This window comes from Elephas maximus, chromosome 3 (genome assembly GCF_024166365.1).
Source record: "Elephas maximus indicus isolate mEleMax1 chromosome 3, mEleMax1 primary haplotype, whole genome shotgun sequence".
In the NCBI taxonomy this organism is placed as follows: domain Eukaryota; kingdom Metazoa; phylum Chordata; class Mammalia; order Proboscidea; family Elephantidae; genus Elephas; species Elephas maximus.
The window spans coordinates 69347274-69367056 of record NC_064821.1 but is presented as its reverse complement, the minus strand read 5'-3'; the positions used below and the strand labels follow the sequence as shown (position 1 = coordinate 69367056).

General features: G+C 42.7%; 1 protein-coding gene across 5 annotated transcripts in view; it reads right to left on the bottom strand.

Moving 5' to 3' along the window:
• The window catches only part of EPB41 (erythrocyte membrane protein band 4.1), a 223031-nt gene that overhangs the window by 192377 nt on the left and 10871 nt on the right, over nucleotides 1-19783 (bottom strand). The window contains exons 1-2 of one of the 5 annotated variants that reach the window (XM_049878501.1): nucleotides 9158-13512; nucleotides 6083-6189 (exon numbers count right to left, since the gene is read on the bottom strand). The exons of 3 other annotated variants lie outside the window; for them this stretch is intronic. In XM_049878501.1, coding sequence (XP_049734458.1) covers nucleotides 6083-6087 — 5 coding nt within the window. In that variant the 5' untranslated portion in view covers nucleotides 6088-6189; nucleotides 9158-13512. Of the gene's footprint in view, nucleotides 1-6082; nucleotides 6190-9157; nucleotides 13513-19783 lie in introns of those variants that run through there. One more of the 5 variants, XM_049878502.1, reaches the window with a different exon arrangement.

Genomic DNA, 19783 nt, shown 5'->3' with positions numbered 1-19783 from the left:
ATGGCTCACTCTGTCACTCCTTTCAGGTCCCTGCTCAAATGTCACCTTATCAGAGAGGTCTTTCTGATCATTTCACATAAAATATCTATCCCCACAACCCGCTCACTTTTTGTCCTCTAATACTGCTTTTCCCGATCCTCACTAAAATCTAATGCCTTATATTTTATCTCTGATTTGTCTATTCATTTATTTGTGCCCCCCACTAAAATGCAAGCTCCACAAAAGCAAATACTTTTTCTATTCTACTTTATTCACTGCTCTATCCTAAAGCACCTATAACCAAAAAAAAAAAAAACCAAGCCCATTGCCATCGAGTCAATTCCAACTCCTAGTGACCCTATAGGACAGAATAGGACTACCCCACAGGGTTTCCAAGGAGCAGTTGGTGGATTACAACTGCTGACCTTTTGGTTAGCAGCCAAGCTCTTAACCACTGCACCACCAGGGCTCCTATTTTATTCACTGCTCTATCCTAAAGTACCTAGAACAGTACCTGGTAAACAGTAGGCAATCAATAAATAAATGAATAAATTGTAGGTGTATTAGTTATCTGTTGCTTCACAACAAATTACCCCCAAAACTTAGTGGCTTGAAACAATAAACATTTATTATCTCACAGTTTCTGTGGATCAGGAATCCAGGCATGGCTTAGCTGATGTCTTTGGCCCTGAGTCTCTCATGAAGTTGCAACCAAGCTGTCAACCAGGGTTAAAGGTATCTCAAAGCTTAACTGTGCCTGAAGAACCTGCTTCCAAGCTAACTCACGTAACTTGTCAGGCCTTAGAGGATCCACTTCCAAGCTTACTTACATGGTTGTTAACAGACCTATGTTTCTTGTCTTGCTGACCTCTCCATAGGCTGCCTGAGCGTCCTCACAACATGGCAGCTGGTAATCCAAGTGAGAGAAAAAGAGAGCCAGAGACCACCAAGAAGAAGCCACAGTCTTTCTGAAACTTAATCTTGGAGTAACTCCCCAGCACTTTTGTTTTATTCTATTCATTAGATTTGAGTCACTAGCTCCAGCCCACAATCAAGGGATGGGAATTACACAAGGGCATGAATACCAGGAGGCAGGGATAACTGGGGGCCATCTTAGAGGATGACTACCACAGTAGAAATGATGGAAATTAAAAAAAAAAAAACAAAAACTTGCCCTTTGGCCATCTGATATTTCTTTAGTATATTTATTTAAAATATGATTCTACAATCATTATGCAATTATTCACCCCAATGTTAGCCTTTCAGTCTTACAAAACACCAAAGGTGTATGAAATATGAAACATTTCTTATTAACCAGTGTTCATTAATAATCATATCAGAGATGATATAGCTAGTAAGGATAAGTCAACAAAAATAGCATCTGGAGAAAAAGAGAGTTATTGAACCAATTTTGTTAAGTAGATGATATGGACCTTTTCTATTTAATTGTATAGGCTTTGCCTTTAGATGATAGAATGGCGCCTAATAAATTACCAGTTTTTTAATACTAAAACTGGAGAAATTAACAAAAATTCACAATTAAGACAATTAGAGGTAATATCAATCTACTGTTGTTAAGAAATGAAAGGTTAAGGCTAATTACACATACCTTTTTTTTTTTAACGATCAGAATAAAAAAATACATCACCATAAAAGAAAATAAAGCCAAAGTACCTTAGCAAAGTAAACCAAATGCAAATATAATTCTTATTGTGATTATGTTCCACTACCAAATAAAATTTAACTCTGTACACCTAATTTTAGTAAGAGCTACGGCTGCTAACCAAAAGGTTGGCCGTTTGAATCCACTAGCCACTCCCTGGAAACCCTATGAGGGCAGTTCTACTCTGTCCTATAGGGTCACTATGATCAGAATTGACTTGACGGTAACGGCTTTGGTTTTTGTTTTTTGTTTTTTTGGTTTGGCCTAATTTTAGAGGATCCCTGGTGGCTTAGTGGTTAAGCACTCCACTACTAACCAAAAAGTCAGCAGTTCAAACCCACGAGCCGCTCCACGGGACAAAGACATGGTAGTCTGCTTCTGTAAAGATTACAGCTTTGGGAATCCTGTGGGGCAGTTCTACTCTGTCCCATAGGATCACAATGAGTCGGAACAGACTTTACAGCAACAGGTCTAATGGATATGCCTTTTAAGAACAAATCAGTGATAAAATGCAAAACATCTGATTTAGCAAGAATTAGAGAAAGCCTATGTATTACTATAGTGAAAGATACCCATTATATATATTCCTGTTATTCCCTGAGCCCTAATTTAAATCTTCTAATTTCATTTTCAAGAGTTTCATTTGTAGTCCCAATGATCAATGGATGCTAAAACCAACAGAAAATAGTGCCCCTTATATTATGTATCTAGCCGCTGTAATAACCAATATTGGTGTTTGGGGGGAGAAGCAGTAGGGACAAGAAGGGCAATGAAAGCTACGGTACTGACCCCCTGCCCTCCAGAAGTTTAGAATCTCTTTGGAGAATATCACTGTAATATGCAATATAAAACAATACATGGTATATAACAAATACTGCAAGAGTTCAGAAACAGATACCAATAAACCTTCAGGGAATAAGATACCTTTGAAACCTTTTCCCTCTAACAGGCTTCTTATTTTTGGCCTCCTTTTCCCTCTAACAGGCTTCTTATTTTTGGCCTCCTTTCTCGTAAGCATGTCTCCTTTTCTTTATCTATTTGGTAACAACTGACTGATTATTTCCTACCTAACAAAAGTATCTGAAGACTATCTAAACAGAAAATGCATGTTTGCCTGTTTGGAACACAGGATACGATTGTAAAAATAAAATACTATTTACATTCTCACTGGAAAAGCTACTAATACACTATGTGGATTTTCTTTCCTTCAAAAGCAATTGTGTTTTTTCAAGTGTTGAGGATGCCAGAAAGCTTGAAGATTTAAAAATAACCTCACAAAGAGCTCACTTCCAACACCAGATGGAAAGAAACTACTCTAAAGACACATGTGTGGGAGGACATATATACAACATCATATGACACCATGCAAAGGGATTCTATAATTACATAATACCATCAAGATTAGCAGGACTCTGCAGGTAGTAAGCTAGCAACAGTGTCGATTCTCTGAATCATTAAGAAAAGAGAAAAGGGTAAGAAGCAGCAAGTGGGTGGTAGCAAAAAAATTAAAAGTCTTCACTTTAAACTGCCTTCCATGTGTCCCTATTGCATGCTGAAATGGTTGGCTGGCAGGTAAAATCTGAGAGCTTAAATCCTTGGAGCTCTTGACAGTTCTGCCTGTGCCCATATGGTCAGAAATTGGGGTGGGGGGCAGGGAGGATGAATTTCAACAACCTGTACCAAGTATATTATCAAAGTAAAACACCCTTCACTTGAATATATGTAGAACTTCAAATTAGTAGATTAAAAGAATACTTGGCATGTAAATTAAAATGGCATTTCTTTATAAGATGATGTACTCAAAGATACACTGGTAAAATCTCATTGTGTTAAAATTATTCTAACAGGATTACTTAAGGATTTATGTAAGCACTAAGTAAGAGCTGTATATCAATCACAACTGAACCTTGGCGAATACTATATACTCATAAACTACCATAAGTATACATTTCTATTATACTTGTCAGTCACAGGCTTAAATTATACCAATTTAAAATACACCTATGCTTTAATTAGCTAAATCATTGAGAGTTTCTCAAGGCAAACTTGCATGTCATTAACTTTTTATGGTGTAATACAGATTTTCTCAAAATACGATGCACGAAATTCTGTCTACATTGTGTTTGGTGGTACAACTCAGACAAACAGAGGGCCTGCCAAAAGCTGATTTGCATTAGGACGATTTTTGTGGAGGCTGAAAGGCACAAGGAGACAAGCTGCATTTACAGCTACAGAAATATATATGATATTCTTTATATTTTATTATTTCCAGAAAGAAATTGAGGTATTCCTGTCCCTATGAATACTAATAGGGCATCTACCACTTCTTCCAGACTTACTTCCTATCCATCCCATCAGACAGACTATCTTGCTTCCTCCTCTCCACTCTGCCAAGGTGACTTAACCCTCCTCAAGCTCTACTTCACATAGCTCAGAAACCATTTTAATCTTCACAAATAGAGATGGCCCTGAAAGCTGAGCGTAATAGTAGAGGCGCTAGATTAATCAGATGGCAGTGACCCAAAGAGCCCTCAGCCATGAGAGGGGGAGAGTGTCGATTCAATAAACAATCACAGTTAATCCATGTGGATTTATCTTGGAGATAATCAAGAGATAACTGCAAAATGAGAACTGGCCTTCATAAATGCAATGCATAATAAACACGATGCCAGAGGAACTCTGTAATTTCTATATAGAAGGGACTTTTGCTGTTGCTAGTTGCTGTGGAGTCAATTCCTGCTCACAGCAACTCCATGTGTAGATTTTAACTGCTCCATAGGGTTTTCAAGGCTATGACCTTTCGGAAGCAGATTGCCAGGCCTGTCTTCAGAGAGGCCTCTGGGTGGGTTCAAACTGCCAACTTTTCAGCCCAGCGCTTATCCGTTTGTACCATCCAGGGACTCTTGAACAGACTTTTAGGGGTAGCAGTATGATCTTGGGGAAGTGGAAGGTCAGCAAAAAAGAGGAAGACCCTCAATGACACGGATTGACACAGTGGCTGCAACAATGGGCTCAAACATAGCAATGATTGTGAGGATGGTGCAGAACTTCCCAACATTTCCTTGTGTTATACGAGGTCACCATGAGTCAGAACCAACTGTAGGATTACAATAGTAAACATGATTGGAAGGGGAGATAAGTGTATTTGCATAGCAAGCACCCAGGCTTTACTCAGATTGCATGTTTACTTAAGGTGACCTTGGGAGAAGCTGATGTCGATTATGGAGTAGGGATATTAAAATCTCTTCAAGCCATTCCTTGAATTGCATTTGGCTATATCATGATATGATACTTTTCTCCAAAGTTCAAAAAGCTAACCAAATTATCCTCAAACACTTCAAGGTTTAATAAATCATTTAAATAAAAATGGCAAAAGTAAGTGTAGACTTTCAACATAATCAGATTATCTCATTGAACTTTCCTAAAACCAGCATTTGAAGTAAAGTGTCGGGAAGGTAGTTCTCAATGAGATCTGCACTCAATATATAAAATATCAAAACTCTCCTTCCTAACATCTCCAACTTCTAAATACTGCTCACTGCTATAGTTTTTTGCTTTTTTCCTTCTCACTGTGGCGGTGCAGTAGTTAAGAGCTCAGCTGCTAACCAAAATGTTAGCAGTTTGAATCCACCAGTCATTCCTTGGAAACCCTATGGGGCAGTTCTACTCTGTTCTATAGGGTTGCTATGAGTTGGAATTGATGAGTTTGGGTTTGGTTTTAGTGTATTCATTAAATAACAGCAGAGCAATCAAAATACTAACCTAACCCAGTGTATGTGCAACTGCATTTGTTACACTGCATTTTACTGAATGCATTTTATGAAGCAACTCATAAAAAGGACACATAGTAAGCCACCAGTGACATACCAACAAACTTAAACAACAAAATTTAACAAGTATATTTACTTCTGGCTCTTCTAACTGTTGTTGTTGTGTGCTGTGGAGTCAATTCTGGCTCCTAGCAATCTGATAGGACAGGGAGGAACTGCCAAGGAGGAACTGCCCCACAGGGTTTCCTAGGCTGCAATCTTCATGGGAGCAGATTGCCAGGGGTTTTCTCCCACAGAACGCTAGTGAGTTTGAATGGCCAACCTTTTGCAGCCCAGGGCTTAACCACTGCAACATCAGGGCTCCTTCTCCTCTAATTAGAAGTTATTATAAATACATTGAATCTGCAACTGAATATGCATTTGACCAATCACAAGCTTGATGAAACTCTTGGAAAAATACACTGGCAGCACTTGGCTGGCCTGCTTCTTAGATAACAAGAAAACAGACTGTGGTCTAAATGTACTCTCTTCCAGATTTCAGAACCAATTCAGGCCCTGATGCCATTGATATTCTGAAGTTGTAAAATCAGATCATCCATATTAAATTGGATTTGTACATTCAAAAAACAATATGAGCAAGCCCTACTGACTCATATCACAAATTACTTACCGCATACTTCAGATCACAATCTTCTTGTAAGTACATCAAAGTATCTGCAGAGAATTCAAGAGTCCTGTGGCTTTAAGCAATGGCTCCTGACAAGCTTAACTCCGAAGCTTTCATTAGAAAAGGAGAAAGGAAGCCAAATAGCATCTTCAGCACACTGTCTCCCGTAATATAACTTTGTTTAAAATTAGGACCACAAACCAAGGAATGAGATGGAAGACTAACTCTATGATTTTCAAAATGTTAAACTGAAGCTACACACAAGAAGGCAGACAGGAGGCAAAATTATCTGATAGGGCACAAACCTGATGAAAGAGAATAACAGGAAAAAGTATATAGCTCATACCTCAACCAAATGCCACAACCACTTCTTGCAAAGGAGATCAGAACTACTGAAAAATCATTTGTTAATTTAGATAATAACCTGGAAGTGTTTCTTAAGGAGAAAAGAAAGGAGATAAGATGAAAGCACTTTCAAATATGCTAAAAAGGAAGATTTGTGTATTATTTTGTTATTATTATATAAAATATTGTACATGTTACTTCAGATATTATATTGAGGGTATACCTACTTAAAAACTTAAGTTTGTTCCCCATATTTACCACTCAAACACAACAAATACAGTTTGGGTGTTTAAGAAAACCTTAAGGAAATATGGACCCTCAGACCACTGAGAAAGAGAACAGATAGAAAAAGCAAGCAGAGGCCCACCTAAAAGATAAGATTTTCATTTCTTGGCTTGGTCTATCTGCTGACAGCCACAGTTCCAAGCATTAAAATTGTCAACTGATAGAGCTTTTAGTTCCATGTGGAATGGAAGCCTAAAAGGTTTTCTTAATCTATCATCAGCCATCATTAATGCCTAAGGGATATACATATTGATGGGACACTTAAGACCTAAATCTTTTTAACAAACACCAGCTAGATAAAGCTCAATTGGCTGGCCATACTAATGAAGCTCAAAAAAAAATTTTAAACAAAACAAAAAATTCCATCAACTTCCTTCCACATAGGACGCTTCCCTCAAATTACCAACATATGTAAGATTTTGAAGCATCTATATATAAGATAAGAGAACTAAAATCAGCCAGAAGAATACATCTGACAAGCATAGATGGAATTACATGGCCAAAGGTACAGAGAAGGGAAAGCACTGGGTTATTACTGAGGACTTCTATTTGGCTGGAGAATACAAGGAATAAAGTCAGAAACGTAGACCGAAGCCATATGATGTAAGGGCTTAGCTATAAGACATTTCATATAAAACACTGGTATAAATGTTGAGAGAATTTTGGTGAGTCCTAAGAATTGAAAATATTTACTATTTCTAAGCCTGAATTCAATTATACAAGGAAAAAACACAGTTTTCTTAGTAGAAGAAAGAAGAATCAGGTTAGCAGAGTGAATGCGCGTCTGCCAGTGAATTCACTTCGAAAAGTGGCAAAGATATACTTCAGTTTCCCAAGGGATATGAATAATGCCTGTCTTCACCTGAATTGTAAGCTTCTTGTAGAACATACTTTGGATTAGCACCTTGATTCCAAGGCAATCTGATGTCCAGTTATTACATCCATTTTTTAAAATCTGACATTTCTTGAGTGCTTACTGTATGCGTGATATTCTGCTACGTACATGGATTATATTAATAAACCCAAAAAAACTATCTTATAAACCGGAACTTTTACAGCCGGCAACGAATTTATTATGTTTTCAATTTCTAAAGCAAAGGGAAATGAAGACTTCATAAAAAAGTAACCTTACATAAAAAGTGAGAATTAGTGCTATAATAACAAAATTGAGATGCGGGGAATTACATATATTGTATATATACAAGACTTCCTAATTAAAGGGCCAAACCAACTAAAATTTTTGCCAGGACTGAGAAGACAGAACACAGTAATGAGCCACAGCACTGACAAATATCCTCTGAGAGTATAAATCCACTTTTGGTACTGGGGTATAATAATATCCAAGGCACAAGACACAACCACTTCTTGCAATTTTCCCTAAAAACAGAAAGAACAAAATAGCAGCTGTAAAATCACCCAAACTACTAAAAAAAGCTCGGCATCTCTTAAAAAAAAAAAAAAAATCTCCTCTTCAGCAACACATTCCAAAAAAACGACAAGTCTCCACAGACTAGTCATTTGTGGCAGGGTACAGTTAGAGACATAACAGAATGACAGTCGCGATCATGTGGCCAGAAACCAATCCGTCAGCAATTTGTTTCACGTGAGATTACTTTCTCTCTCAAGAGAACGCCTGTTCCTGGGAGGAATAGACCTGTTTTGGCCAGGCCTCCCCAGGACTAACAGCCAGGCGGTGCGTTTCCCAGGCGAGCCTAGGTCCAGCCTCTCCACAGGTAACAGCATCCCGGCGAGCACAGGAAACACTTCCAAGCCGACAGATGCGCCAACTGAAAAAGGAGGTCACGACGCTGAGAGAACCGATTTAACTCTTTGGTCACTCGGAACCTTGAAGACTAAGGGACAGCACTGGATCTCTCCGGTTTGGGATTTTTTTTTTTTTTTTTTTAATGATGCAGATGTCTATGGCGGGAAGGCCTAAAAGACCTTCAGGGGTTCCCTCCACCCCTCAGATTCTGCCTGACTCCTCCAGACGCCCCAGCTTCCTCGTCACGAAAGAATCACTCGGCGGCTGCACCCAACACCTTCACCAAGTCAAACCTGCACTTCCCTTCGTTTGGCTTCCTTCCAAGGCTCCTGCCCAGTGCACAAAGATTGACAGAGCAGAGGACGCTGATTTCCCTCGTCTAAAAAAAAATCAACCCCAAGCCTAACTTTTAAACGCTCCCCCAGCCTAACCCCGCTCCGGGACGCCCCTGCCCCTTTCCCTCTGCAGCTCCCGGCCCGCCTCTTTTCTCCTCAGGCCGGCCGCGTCCCCACTCAAGCCCCTCAGCGCTCCAGCACGCGGAGGCCGCAGAGCCCGCGCCCCCCGCCTGGGGCCCGCGGGGGGCTGGAGACAAAGGGGCTGCGACGCCGCCGCGGCCGCCAGGACCGTCCTCTGGGACAGCTTCTTGGCCCCCTGGCTAGCGCGCCACGGTCGCCTTGCCTCACCGGTAGCTCCGGAGCCCGGCCTCCCGCGCCTGCCCCTGCAGCTGCCCGACGAACAATGGCAGAAGGAGGCGCCGATGTCCGCGGCTCGGGCCCTCTGCGGCTCGCGGGCCCGCCGGCTGCTGGCTGACTGACTGACTGACTAACCCACCGGCGGAGGGAGGGAGAGTGAGAGCGAGCAAGCGGCCCTGGCGCGCACCCTCCCGCCTTCCCTCTGCGAGGCTCGGCTGGCGCGGCCAGCAGCCAGCCAGCCCGCGCGCGCCCCTCCCCCTCCCTTCGCCACAACATTGTAGTAAATTTCTATTGGACGGCGCCGGAGGGAAGGAGGGGGCCGGGCCGCGGCCCGTCAGCCCATTGGCTGAGGCCGAGTTCTGGCTCCTTTAGTTCCCCCCTCTCCTACGCCAGTAAAGAGCAGGGAGGGGAAGGAAAAAGGGGGAAAAAAATCAAGGGGCTGGCCGCGTGTGCGCACGCGCAGGTCAAACCCCTCTAGTGCCCGGGTAGTCCCAGACCCTGCAGCAGCCACGTGCGGAGTAAGGCCGGTAGTGGCCCGGACGATGAGAAGCCGAGATTTGGAGACCCTCCAGGAAAATGAAACCCACACAGAGGCTGCTGCTGGGCTACCCCAGGCTCGGTTCAGATCCTGACTCTGTCCCTTTATGCATCTAGTGACCTTGGGTCAGCTTCTCTGGGCCTCAGTTTCCCCATCTACTAGCTTGGCTATCTCTAGGTGCCATTCCAATTATGTCATTTGATGAGACTACCTCTCCTGGCTGCTGTGTAAGACCTGAAACAGAAACTGAGTGTTGTGGCCACGCCAAGATTTCACCTCTCTCTTCACCTACCAAACAAAACCAAACCCGTTGCCGATGAGTCAACTGCAACCCTATAGGACAGAGTAGAACTGCCCCCATAGGGCTTCCAAGGTGCGGTTGATGGATTCAAACTGCCAACCTTTTGGTTAGTAGCTGAGCTCTTAACCACTGCACCACCAGAGCTCCCTCCTCACCTAAACCAAAAAAACCCAAACTCACTGCTGTCCAGTTGATTCCAACTCATAGCAACCCTATAGGATAGAGTAGAACTGCCCCATAGAGTTTTCAAGGAGCACCTGGTGGACTTGAACTGCCGACCTATTGGTTAGCAGCCATAGCACGGAACCACTATGCCACTCTTCACCTAAGGGTCCCCTAATTCCACCCATGCCCTGGCATCCTCGAAATCATAAACCAAAATTCTTGGACCTAGATTCCAAAGTCTGGTCTCCAGCTGAACTTAGGGTTGCTCTCTGAGAATTCCTTGGTGTGTATTTATTTCTCTCCTGAAGTTTCAGGGGCCACTTGACCCTCACACTCTCTGTCAGGCTAGCTCTGAACAGGCTGGGGCCCCGCAGAGCTGCAGAAAGGCTCTGTTCCAAGCATGATACCTATAACGTAAGATAGGTTCTGGTATTCCTATTTAAGAGATGAAGAAACTGAAGCAGAGAGGCTTAGACCTACCAGGACAAGAAACTAGGCAACCTGACAGCAGATGAACCATTACGCTAGCTAGGCTGTCTCCTGGTATCTAATTACAGCCCCTTCACAGTACAGCTCCACCAAACAGGCTGCTGGGTTCCAGTTCGAACCCCTGCTGAGAACTTGCATTTCTAACAAGTTTCAAGGCACACCAATACTGCTGGTTAGGGACCAATTCCAAGAACTACTAGTAGAGCAGGGGTTCTCAAAATTTACTATACATAAGAATCACCTGGGGATCTTGTTAAAATGTAGATTCGGATTCAGTACACTGGGGTAGAAATGCAAATTCTCAGCAGGGGTTCAAACTGGAACAAACCAGCTTGATGCCCTCTGGATTCAGTTCTCAGCCTCCAAAACCAAAAACCCTATTACTATCAAGTCAACTAATAGCGACCCTAAAGGACAGGGTAGAACTGTCCCATAGTTTTCAAGGAGTGGCTGGTGGATTCAAACTACTGACATTTTGGTTAGGAGCGAGCTCTTAACCACTGTGTCACCAGGGCCTTGGCCAAGTACTTAACTTCTCTGTGCCTGAGTTTCTGACCACATAAAAGGGGATAATAATGGCTCCTACCTCATAGAGTAATTATAAGAATTAAATGAGCTAAAATATGTAAAGGGTTTAGAATAGTGCCTAAACCAAAAAACCCACTGCCTCGAGCGGAGTCATAAAGACTCTGTAGGACACAGTAGAACCGCTCCATAGAGTTTCCAAGGCTGTAATCTTTACCACAGCAGACTGCCACATCTTTCTCCCATAGAGCAGCTGGTGGTTCAAACCACCAACATTTTAGTTAGCACCTGGGCACTTTAACCACTGCTGCACCAGGGCCCATTAGAATAGTGCCTAGCTTACAGTAAATGCTATTTAAGTGTTAATTATTACAATTATTTGGAGACTAAAATATGATCTGAGAGGTCTGAGACTGGCTGATATGAAAAAATATCTACCATTAAGCATTCGATTGCTGTCAGCACTGAGCCAAACACATTACATGAATTACCTATTTGAGTCATCATAAAACCCCCTTGAGGACCACCAGACTACCCTATCTAAAACAGCCCCCACTCACACACCTTTGCTCTGCTTCGATTTTGCTTCATAGCACTTACCCTATCTGATTTTCTACTACTTGTTTATGTATTCATTGTCTCCACCCACTAAACTGTAAACTCCAGGAAAGCAGGGACTTTGTCCCTCTTATTCATCGCCTGGAACAATGCATACTCAATAAATATTTGTTGAACAAGTGAATGAATTATCCCTATTTTATACACAAGGAAACTAAGGCATGGCCTCAGTTGACTTGGCCTCAGCTTACTCAGGTGACTTGGCCAAGGTCTTTTTGTGTATTAGAGGTAAAGCACTTGTTCTTGAGTGACCAGGTCTTCAGGTGCAGCTGTGCTTTTGCTTAAAGGCACTCTAGCCCCGTCACCTCTGTACCTCAGAGGCTTCCTTCACCTATCAGACAGGGAAACCTGGTATAATAAAGGAGTTATACTGAAGATCAATCACCAGGAGTCCCACACCCACCACCACCACCATGTTATCCAATAAATTCAGATTCATAAAAATATCTCGGTGCTAATTAGTGCTAGTTAATGACACACATCATATTTAAAAAGACTTGGTTGGATGCATGGAATGTGTAGTATTTAATAATAATTACCCTGAAAACAAAGATCTCAGGCTAGTCAATAACAGATAGGCACAAGGCTGGTGTAAACCACTCTTTAAATTTAGAGTGTCATGCAACACCACACCGAGAAAAGTTGGTACAGGCTTTAGAATCTGAAAAACCTCAGTTTCGGTCGTAGCTTTTAATTCTTAGCCCAGAGTTGTAAGAGCTTTGCAAACTGTAAGGTGCTATCCACACAGTGACGGATTTTTGTTATTAATTAGGTACATAACCCTCAACTGTTAGGCCAAGTGCTCAATCCCTGAGTGTAACTGAACCCACCACATAGTGGGGAGTGAGGTGATGAGAAATGCCCAATCTGAAGGCAGAGAATCTATCCTTACCTGACCTGTCCTCTCAGAGGGGGCTTCTGCAAACCAGGCATCCAGTCCCAGCTCATCCTGCAGAGGCTGCTGTTGGGTACCCAGGGTAAAGGGCCCAAGCAGGCTAATTTCCTAGGCAGAAACTCAGCCCCCACCCTGCCTGCTCCATGATCACATCTGGGTGGCAGCTGTGCTATGCTCCAAGCCCTGGGATGGAGTCCCTAGGGACCTTCTCTATCCCGCCTGCCAGCTGAGCCCACCACTCTCTCCCCCACCACCCCTCCTATTCCTTCCTAGGGAATACAGGCCCTGCTAGCTGCTTGTCAGCCCCTGGAGCGGTCAAGGGCACTAGGAAAAAAGGCGGCATGAAAGAGTCCTAATCCTTCCCCATTGCACAAAAACAAACACCAGCTGCACAGATGAGGATGAAATTAGATGGCAAAATTAAGTGGTGACCAGTGGGGAAGGCCAGAGAGGCCCGGGTAGGAGATAGGGACTCAGATGACCTGGAAGAGATGAGATTGGGAGAAAGTTGGTGGGGAGGGGGGAGGGACAGCTGGAGTCTGAACCATTCCTAAATCTGGGACGTGGGTGGATTAGGGACACAGCTGCCCTGGAGCCCCAGTGCTAGGGCTCATGGAAAACGTATGACTGTTGTGGGGGATGGCAAGAGATGAAGAGGGCTTCGAAAAGCTGGACCCACCTGCAAAGTGTTCTGAACAGTCACTATTAAATAAAAATCTTGGTACGAAAAATATATGAAGAATACAGCTTTCCATCCTGCCCATGGTCATAAAATTGCAGTCATTTTAGACCCTTTAAACACAATTGATAAATCAAACAAAGTATGAGTGGGAAAATTACATACAGTGGCATACTTTTCTAGGGGATTATTTTTATCAGTAGTTCTTTAATTGTTCATAGAAATATTTTTAAATCACTATAACCCCACCAATCAGAAATAAGCACCATCAATATTTTGGTGGGAGACTTCTAGGACTTTTTAGATATGTAAATATTTTTGTTTACATAAATTAAGCCATATGAAATTGCTGTTTTATAATAAAAAATGGTCAAATATCAGGAACCTCATACGGTTTAGCTGAATGCTTTGTTAAAATTTAGATCATATTACGATACAGAACAATCATGAATTTGCAAAACATCTCATAACATGGATGAATCTGGAGGGCTTTATGCTGAGTGAAATAAATCAGTCACAAAAGGACAAATATTGTATGAGACCACTCTTACAAAAACTCAAGAAAAGGTTTACACACCGAAAAAATAACAATCTTTGATGGTTATGAGGGAGAGGAGGGCTGGGGAGGGGAAATCACTAACAAGATAGTAGACAAGTATCAACTTTGGGGAAGCGAAAGACGACACACAATATAGTGGATTCAGCACGACCTGACCAACGCAAAGTCATAGAAGCTTCCTAGATGCATGCAAACACCTAGAGGGACCAAGTTGCTGGGGCTGAGGGCCGGGGACCATAGTCTTAGGGATGTCTAGGTCAATCAGCACTACATAGTTCATAAAGAAAAAGTTCTACACCCTACTGTGATGCGTAGCGTTTGGGATCTTAAAAGCTTGGGAGCAGCCATCTAAGATACATCTATTGATCCCATCCCATCCGGAGCAAAGGAGAATGAAGAAAACCAAAGACACAAGAAAAATATTAGCCCAAAGGACTAAAAAAAAAAAAATTACCACATAAATCACAGCCTCTGCCAGCCTGAGCTCCGAAGAACTGGATGGTGCTCAGCTGCCACCACTGACCGCACTGACAGGGATCACCAGAGAGAGTCCAGGACAGAGTGGGATAAAAATGTAGAGCAAAATTCAAGTTCACAAAAAAGACCAGACTTACTGGTCTGACAGAGGCTGGAAGAACCCCCAAGACTATGTCCCCCGGACACCCTGCTAACTCAGAACTGAAAAGAAGCCACTCCCAAAGCCCGCTTTTCAGACAAAGATTAGACATGTCTATAAACAAACAATAACACACATGAGGAACGTGCTTCTTAGTTTCAATCAAATACACGAGACCAAATGGGCAACTCCTGCCCAAAAGCAGGAAGAGAAGGCAGGAAGGGACAGGAAAGCTGGACGAATGGACCCAGGGAAGCCGGGCTGGAAAGGGGAAGAGTGCCATCACATTGCGGGGATTGCAATCAATGTTACAAAACAATCTGTGTATAAACTTTTGAATGAGATATTAGCTGGCTGTAAACTTGTACCTAAAGCACAATAAAATCATTTTTCTTTAAATTTAGACCACATTGTTTTAGAACTGACTTTTTTCACTTAACAATATATTGTAAACATCTTCATCAACATTTCAACAGCACTATCAAGTGGCTAACCATAATTAACTTGGCCTTGCTGGACATTTAGATTGTTTCCCATTTTTCTTTTTTATAAATGATACTTGACAAACATCCTTTTGTCTAAATCATACTCATGATCTTTTTTAGGATGCATTTACTGCAGCATTTTTTTTTTAATTATAGAGTACAAGCCTGCCTGTTGTGGTCATTTTTGAGATAAAGACCAAAAAAAAAAAAAAAAAAAATCAGCAGATGCAGTACTTTTGTACAATAATTTGTCTCTTATATTTGAAAACACAGAGCATGTTTCCACCTGTTGGTAGAATGTACTTTGCCTGCAAAAATTGGATCAAACTCTGTTTTACAGAGTTTTCTGTGCACACTAAAAGCAAAACCTAAATGTGACTAAAAAAATTTTATATATATATATATATAATTTAATGCAATTACATTGGAGTTGGCAAGTGGTATCCTTCCTGCAGAGGCACTGCAAGGAACAAGGGGCGAAGGGAAGGAAGTTGAAATTGTAAAAGAAGACCCAAATGGGATGATTTCTTTAGGCCTCTGGATTCACAAAATGTTAGAACTGGATACGCCCTTAGAAGTCATCAAGCCCAAGCCGCTAGCTTTTTCCAGATTGGGAAACGAGTCCAGACACTGGAAGGGACTCACCCAAGGTCACACAGCACAATGAAGGCAAAGTCCAAACTTGAACCCAGGTCTCCCGATCCCTACTACAAGATTCTGCGCACTGCCTTCTTCCAAGTCCAGCTACGTTTGCTCTCCAAACCTAAAGGCCAAGCTAAATTCTACAGCTATAAAACCTAGGAATGCCTGAGCTGGAAGCGACCTTGTTATTACTACAAAAATAATAGCAACTACATTTATGGAACAGTTATGTGTCAGGCATATACTAAGTGCCTTAAAGCATTATTGTATTTTGCCTCGTAACAACCCTGCACAGTATTATTAGCTTCAATTACAGTCAAATAAACTACAGGCTAGAAATGTTAGATGATTTGTCCAACATCACACAGTTTAAACTAGGTCTATCTGAGGCTACTATCCTCTGTTCCACACTGCCTTCACATCTCTCTCAGGAAAGCAGTTTGGAAATTATATGAATGGGCAATACCAAAACCTGGCTGTCCCAAGATCCAGGGAAAGGCTGCCGCTTCTGCTTACAGCCTTGGGGCATTCAAGAAGGACTCCAGGATCTGGCCTCCCATGGCCCCTTCCCAACCTGCTTCTCTCACCAGCTGGAATGAGCCTAATGACTCTGATCCAGTAAAGCCTCCAGCTCACTCAAGCTTAGCCCACTAATTCTCTCTCCCCTGGGTGGGGGACCCTCTAGGCCTAGGGGATTTCCCAAGAAACATAGGGAGAGACTCAGTGCCACCAGCTAGCTGAGCCGTTTTAAAACTGGTAAAGTCAGCCTGGCCCCCTTCACCTGGGAGAGGGAGAGGGCAGAGAGGGACACATAAGGGAGCAAGGGAGAGCGGGCACCCAGAAATGGCCAGGTTTGACCCTCCAAAGCTGCTGTGGCAGGACAGTTCCTGAGCTGCCTGTTTGGCATTCAGCTAGCCACAATTTCCAAGCCTTCTAGTAACTGGGAGAGTTTTAGTGGGGGAAAAAGAGAGAAATGACAAGTAAGTTCCTGCCTTGGCTCTGCCATAAACTCACTGTGTGACTCTGAGCAAGTTACTTACCTTCTCTGGGCTCCCATTTCCTCACCAGTCAAATGCAAGTGGTAACGCCCACCCAGACTGTCTCACAGGGTGGTGAGAAGGATCAAACGATGTGGAGGGTGCAAAGGGGCTCTGCAAATTTCAAAGTCCCAGACCTGCACCAAGTATGATTTTTATTTTAAATCTGCTTTATCAATCAAGCAGAAAGAATCCTCAACTTGAAGGCAAAAGCCTTCCTGGGAGTGAGGATACACTGGTCCTACCTTTTTTTATCCAATAAACATTTATTGAGCACCTCCTTTGTGCAGGAACTGAGGGTTCTGGCATGAATAAGTCCAGTGGCAATGATAAAAACTATCATCGTCATCACCATCCCATATACAAGAGATGGTAAGAAGTGACAAAAAAGAAGGTGAGTTCAAATCAAAGCTTCCCCACTGAGATGCTATGTTACTTCAGGCAAACTACTTCCCCTCCCTTGGTTTTCTTACCTGTAAAATGGGAATCATGCCTTGTAGCACTGTGCCAAGTGCTTTATGTGTAATAAGTTGATGAATCTTCACAACAGCCTCTTGAGGAAGCTATGACTATAATTCCCATTTTACAGATGAGGAAGTAGAGTCTCAGGGAAGTGAAAAAAAATTGCCCGAGAACACCCAGCTAGTCAGAACTCAAACCCACATCTGCCTGGCTCTATTATACAGTTGGTACTCTCTACAGTTTACAGATTGCCCACATTTCCATTCAAGACATTATAACAATACTAGCAAAGACATATATAGAGCACTAGGTACTTTATAACCCTATGGAGTGAGTAATATTTTAACCCCATTTTACAGCTTTGGGAACTGAAGTCAGAGAGGTTCAGTAATTTGCTCAATGTCACATAGCTAGGACAAGGTGTAGCTGGGAAGCCAGGTATGCCTGACTCCAGAACTCAAGCCCACCCTTGCCCACTACACTACCTTGCCTCTCCTCACCAGTGAGGTCTCCGTTTGACAGATGAGAAAACTGAGACCCATCAAGAGGTAGTGATGTGCCTAAGGTCACCTAGCAAATCAGCAGCTGAGCAGGGATTTGAACCCAGGCTTCCGACTCTTAAGCCCAGGGCTATTTCCTTTACCCACTATATATGAATCCTGAGCATCAGAAAATGCCTTTACCCACTGGACACTGGAAACCCTATACCTAGCTCCTCTAGGTGGCATGGGGAACCCCCTCTATACCAGGCCATGCATGGAGAGCCAAGGGTGTGGGACACTAAGGGATGCAGCAGTTGAGCTGGTAACCTAGGTGCCCCCAACTTCAGGTACCTCTGTCGTGATTTCTGCAAGCCATGGGCCAGAGCTGGGGTGGGGACAGTTACAGAGGAATCTGCTCCAGGCCCAGGCCCCGCTGGCTGGCAACGCTCTCTGCTCTAATTTCTGCTGAAAAACAAAAAGCTGGATCTTCTAGGCCTAAATGCTAATTACCAATAATGACATAATAACCATTGTGGGCTCAACAGCCAAACAGCCCCAACTAGAAATTCTGTATCACTCAGGCTCAGGAACAAAAGATTTGGTCACTCCAACTGAAACCAATACCGTAGCAGAAAATGTCAGATGTAAAAGGGCCTCAGAGTTGACCCAGCCAAAGTATTATCTGGCAAACAGAGAGGATGATGACCACTGACTTTCTCATTCATTTGGACAATTATTTATTGGGAACCTACTGTGTACCTAGCAACGATCACAAGGATGCCACGGGACCAGTCAGTGTTTCATTCTGTTGTACACAGGGTAGCTATGAGCTGGAACTGACTCAACGGCACCTAACAACTGTGTGCTCGGCATAGTGATAGATCCAGAGAGGAGAAGTGGCTTCTTTTATTTATTAGTTCATTCTACAAATATTTACTGAACACCTGCTACGGTGCCACACATTGTTCTAGGTATAAGACACAACCCAGTGCCATCGAGTCGAGACACAAGGCAGATAAAAATCACTGTCACCACTGAGTTTACTTTTCAATGAGGAAGACAATCAACAAATAATCAATAAAATACAGCATGTCAGAGATTGATATGTGCTATGGAGCAAAACATGCAGGAAGGGAGGATGGGGGTTGAGGTGGGGGGAGGGAATGTTACAATTTTAAATAGGGTAACGATGAAGTAACATTTAAGGAGATGAGAGAATGAGCCATGAAAGCATTTGGAGAAAGAGCAGTCCAGGCCAAAGGGCCAGCAAATGCAAAGGCCCAGCAAATGCAAAGGCCCTGGGGCAGGAGCATGCCTGGCATGTTCAGAACGTGCCCAAGATCATCCATCCAGTCATTAACAAACCTGGGAGAGAAAAGGAATCCGACGCAGTGATCACCTGCTATGTACTTTAACTCTCTTAAGCTTTAGGACAACTCTGGGAGGTAATAGTTATGCTCACTACTCCCACCACTGCACAGATGAGGAGAGTGAGACCCAGAGAAGAGAAGTAAATGATCCAAGGTCACAAAGGTAGAATGGGCAGGTCTGTCTGATTCCAGCCTTCTGCTGCCTCCCTTCACCTCTCCACTCTGTCCATGCAAATCTTAAGTAATCATTGAGTGAATGAACAAAGGAGCCCTGCACGTTTCTCAAGTCCGCCCTTGCAATGAACCGCTTTCTGACTGGCCTTTACTGACTTGCTGTCTTTACTAATCAGAGGACAACAGTAATCACTCCAACGTGCCAGCTCTGGACAGAGGACTTTGCACAAATGATCTAACTTCCCCTTACACAATCCTTTGAGAAGGTGCTATTATTTTTCCCATTTTATAGACAAGGAAACTGAAGCTCCCTGAGGTAAAGCAACTTGTTAGAAGTCCCACAGCTGGTTAAATAGTAAAGGGGGCATTTACAGGGTCATTGAGTTGTAAACGTGGAAGTTGTTGTGTTGGTGTATGTTTTGGTGTGTATATTCTTATCACAATTAAAAAAAAAAAAAAGCTAAGATTTAAACTGAGGTCTGTCAGCTCTCAAATCCCTACTTTTAATCCTATAATATTAGCAGAAACTTCTGACATCAATCCATCCCCTTCCTTTAATAAATCAGAGAAAGGAGGCTCA